The 3,114-nt window shown below is 58.3% G+C and overlaps 1 protein-coding gene and 1 non-coding gene across 2 annotated transcripts in view; both read right to left on the bottom strand.

Annotated features, from left to right (window-relative positions):
* Positions 1–554, bottom strand: part of NAGS (N-acetylglutamate synthase) — a 3,785-nt gene extending 3,231 nt beyond the window's left edge. The window contains exon 1 of the mRNA XM_040639868.1: positions 129–554. Coding sequence (XP_040495802.1) covers positions 129–554 — 426 coding nt within the window. The remainder of the gene's footprint in view (positions 1–128) is intronic.
* Positions 555–1,215: 661 nt separating this feature from the next.
* On the bottom strand, positions 1,216–1,363 carry LOC121105078. Its single transcript, XR_005837508.1, has one exon. It is a non-coding gene; the product is annotated as a small nucleolar RNA SNORA61 (small nucleolar RNA).
* Positions 1,364–3,114: the final 1,751 nt, after the last annotated feature.

Here is a 3,114-nt window from a genome sequence, read left to right on the forward strand (position 1 = left end):
ACCGTAGCACCCCTTACCGCTTCCGCTGTGCGGAGTCCGCAGCCGGCCCCGCCATGCCCGGCGACACGTCGCCATACAACCCCCGTCCATCCCCTCACTGTGACACGCCGGCGCCGGGCTCCGCTCACCTCGATGACGGCGAAGGGCTTGTCGGCGGAGTGGTAGCAGGTCTGGAACTGCGTGAGCCAGTGGCGCGCCTCCCCGGGGCTGGCTCCGCACTGGTTCAGAAAGGCCTGGATGTCCCGCTGCACCAGCGAGCGGCCGCCGGGGGGCCCGGGAGGCTCGGGGGGGACCGGAGGCGCGGGGGGCGGCGTCCACTCCGGCACCTCCGTGGCAGGCGAGTGGCTGTCGTCCTCGGCGCCCTCCGTCCCTTCTTGTGCGGGCTGGGCCGGCGCCCAGGCGGTGCTGAGCCGGCGCCCCGGGCTGGCGCCCCTGGACGTCCGCCGTCGCGCGCTGCCGCTCAGTCTCCGGGCGCCCCCGGTGCCTCGGGGACCGCGCAGCCTTCCTCCGGCAGAAGTGGCCCGTAGGGCCCAGGCCAACCGCGCCGTCGCCATGACAACCAGACCGGCGGGCCCCCCCACCAGTGAGCTTCTGTCCGCAGCGCCAGGCTCTGGGGGGCTCTTAACCTGCGGCAAGGCGGGGCTGAACCCGCCGGGGCGGGGTGCGGACTGGGGGTGCAGAGTCGTCTCTGTGTGCATTTGAGGAGGGGCAGGCCATGGGTCAGAGGGCGGGGCCACCAGTATCCCCCGCCCCTGAGGGGGGACGGAACCCACTAGCACGGGTCACGAGGCAGAGGTAAGGGGTGGCGGGGTGTCTTTCATCTGGTGCCAAGGCCGGTTCCAGGAAGGGCTCAGGGGACCCAGAATTGCTTTGGCGGTCTGCGAGGCTCTGGTTAAACGAGAGTGTGAGGAGCGCAACAAGGGGGAGCAGGTGGCCGGTCCTGTGGGACTGAGGGAGGAGACTGTAAGGAGAAGTGGGGAGGAGTGGAAGGAGGGTGGAGGTGTGCCAGCTCTGCTGGAGGCGGGGATGCCTCTGTCCTATCATCTGAGCTCTAAGAAGATTGGGATCATGAGGTTACCAGGCTTTGCTAGGCTCCAGACACTGGGTACCACTTTGAAGAATTTTGTCTTATTCTCAAATCACCCCTTATTTATTTTATTTTATTTTACTTATTTTATTTTATTTTATTTTATTTTATTTTATTTTATTTTATTTCCTTGTTTGAAACTAGGCCATAAGCTATAAACCAGACTAGAAGCACTGTGAGGCCAGCTTCGGTGTTCCTTTTTCTTCTTTCCCCAAATGTATGCCCCTGTCTACCAAGACCAGTGTTCAGATCCAGTGGGAAAGGGAACCGGAAGGTAAATCACCCCTTATTAGTATTCAAGTTTTTAAATTTAAAATTTATCCCTATTACGATTATAACTAGAAAACCAGTATCACTTGCTATAAACAGAAGAAAGCCTTAAGAATAAAGCCAGAACAAAATGTTATTAAATTCCAGCTGGCTAGTGTTGCCTGCTCTCGTGGTAACACAGAAGGCTAGCGAGTGCCCAGTGTCAGAAGTGCTCTGGCAGCCTGGGAGGCTTTCTCCTGACACACGCGGCATGCCAGGCACCGTGCAAAGCATTTCACGTATAGTAACTTATCCTCACGTTGACACCAGGATGGGTATTATTATTCTGCCCATTTTATAGATGAGGAAATCAAGGCACAGAGCTACGTGAGAGCCAAGGTCATTCAGCTCATTAACAGTGGGGCTGTTCTTTGAAGCAAAGCGGTTCTGCTCCAGGTGCATGCTCTTGAACAAGATTTGAAAAGGACCTGAAAACTCTCCCAGGATGTGATTCATTGTGACTTGATACTGTATCCACCTGCTGCCTGAGAGCACCCCATACACTGTCCGTTGTACACATCCTGCGCTCCTGGACACTGTGCGGGAGCCCCACCCTCTGTCATTGTGGAGGAGGAAAGCAAGTATGGAGGAGCAGTGACTTGGCCAAGGTCACACGGCTGTTAGTGTCATGGCCAGATGCTGGGCATCCTAAGTTCTCACCACTGCCATTTTCTTCCTTCTCTGCAGTTCTGTGCTCCCTGTGCTGGGAGTCAGGACTCTTGGGGCTCTGCCTGAATGGCGAGCGGTGGCCTGAGCTGCTTCTCTCCTGAGTATCCCAGAGGATGCTGGGTGAGCACACCAACCCCTTCCCGGGATCCCCTGCCAGCACACTCACGCGCGCACCAGCACGTGCACACACACAGCACACGCATGCCCTATCCCAGGCAGGAGACTCCGGGCAGGGGGAGGGGGAGCTGACCTTTGTGACCTCGTCCACTGACTTTTCCATTTTCCTACTCAGAAATCCTGGGTTCCGTTAGAGAGTGAAGCATGGAAGGTCTACTCCCTACTCTGTGGGGTCACTTCTAAGGCCTTTCTCTTCCCACTTTACTGCTGCCCACCCCCTACTTCCCTGCACTTCCCAGAATCCACTAGAGTAGGTGGCCCTAGCTCCTGGAGGACAAATGATTTTCCAAGCCCCTCATCAGAGCTCTCACCCTCCCTGGCCCCTCTCCACTCAGGATTCCTCCTTCTCGGTCTCTCTGCCCCAGCTCTGGCCTCTCTTCACGTCCTTCTCTCCCAAATGTAGGCACCTTCCAGGCCCTTTCCCCCTCCTGCCAACTCAGGGCCTATGTGAGGGCAAGGCTGACTTCTCCCTTCAGACTTGGGCTCCCTGAGGGCAGGGCTGACGTCTCCCTCCTCAGACCAGGGGCCCGCCCATTTCAGTAGCCAACAGCCTCAGCCCCATTTCCCCTGGGCTGGTGGGGCAGACACCAGCCGGGGAGCTGCTTCCCACTGCTTTGGGCTTTAGCCCAGAGGGCCGTGTCGCCAGGCAGCCAATGGGCCCAGGGATACCCTGGGTAGATGATTAACTCCAGGCCCAGTGACCCTGGGGCCACTGTGTCCCCACAGCCTCTCCCTGGGGGAAGGCCAGCCTCTGGTTGGAGAACTGGCCCTGCTTTGTGGAGGAGATGAGTGTGGGTGTCTGAGGTCAACACCCCAACCTGATCCCACCCCTCTGAACGGAAGGCCTTGAGGATCCTTGTGGATCTGTGGTT

Source organism: Ursus maritimus, unplaced genomic scaffold (assembly GCF_017311325.1).
Source record: "Ursus maritimus isolate PB19 unplaced genomic scaffold, ASM1731132v1 scaffold_24, whole genome shotgun sequence".
NCBI lineage: Eukaryota > Metazoa > Chordata > Mammalia > Carnivora > Ursidae > Ursus > Ursus maritimus.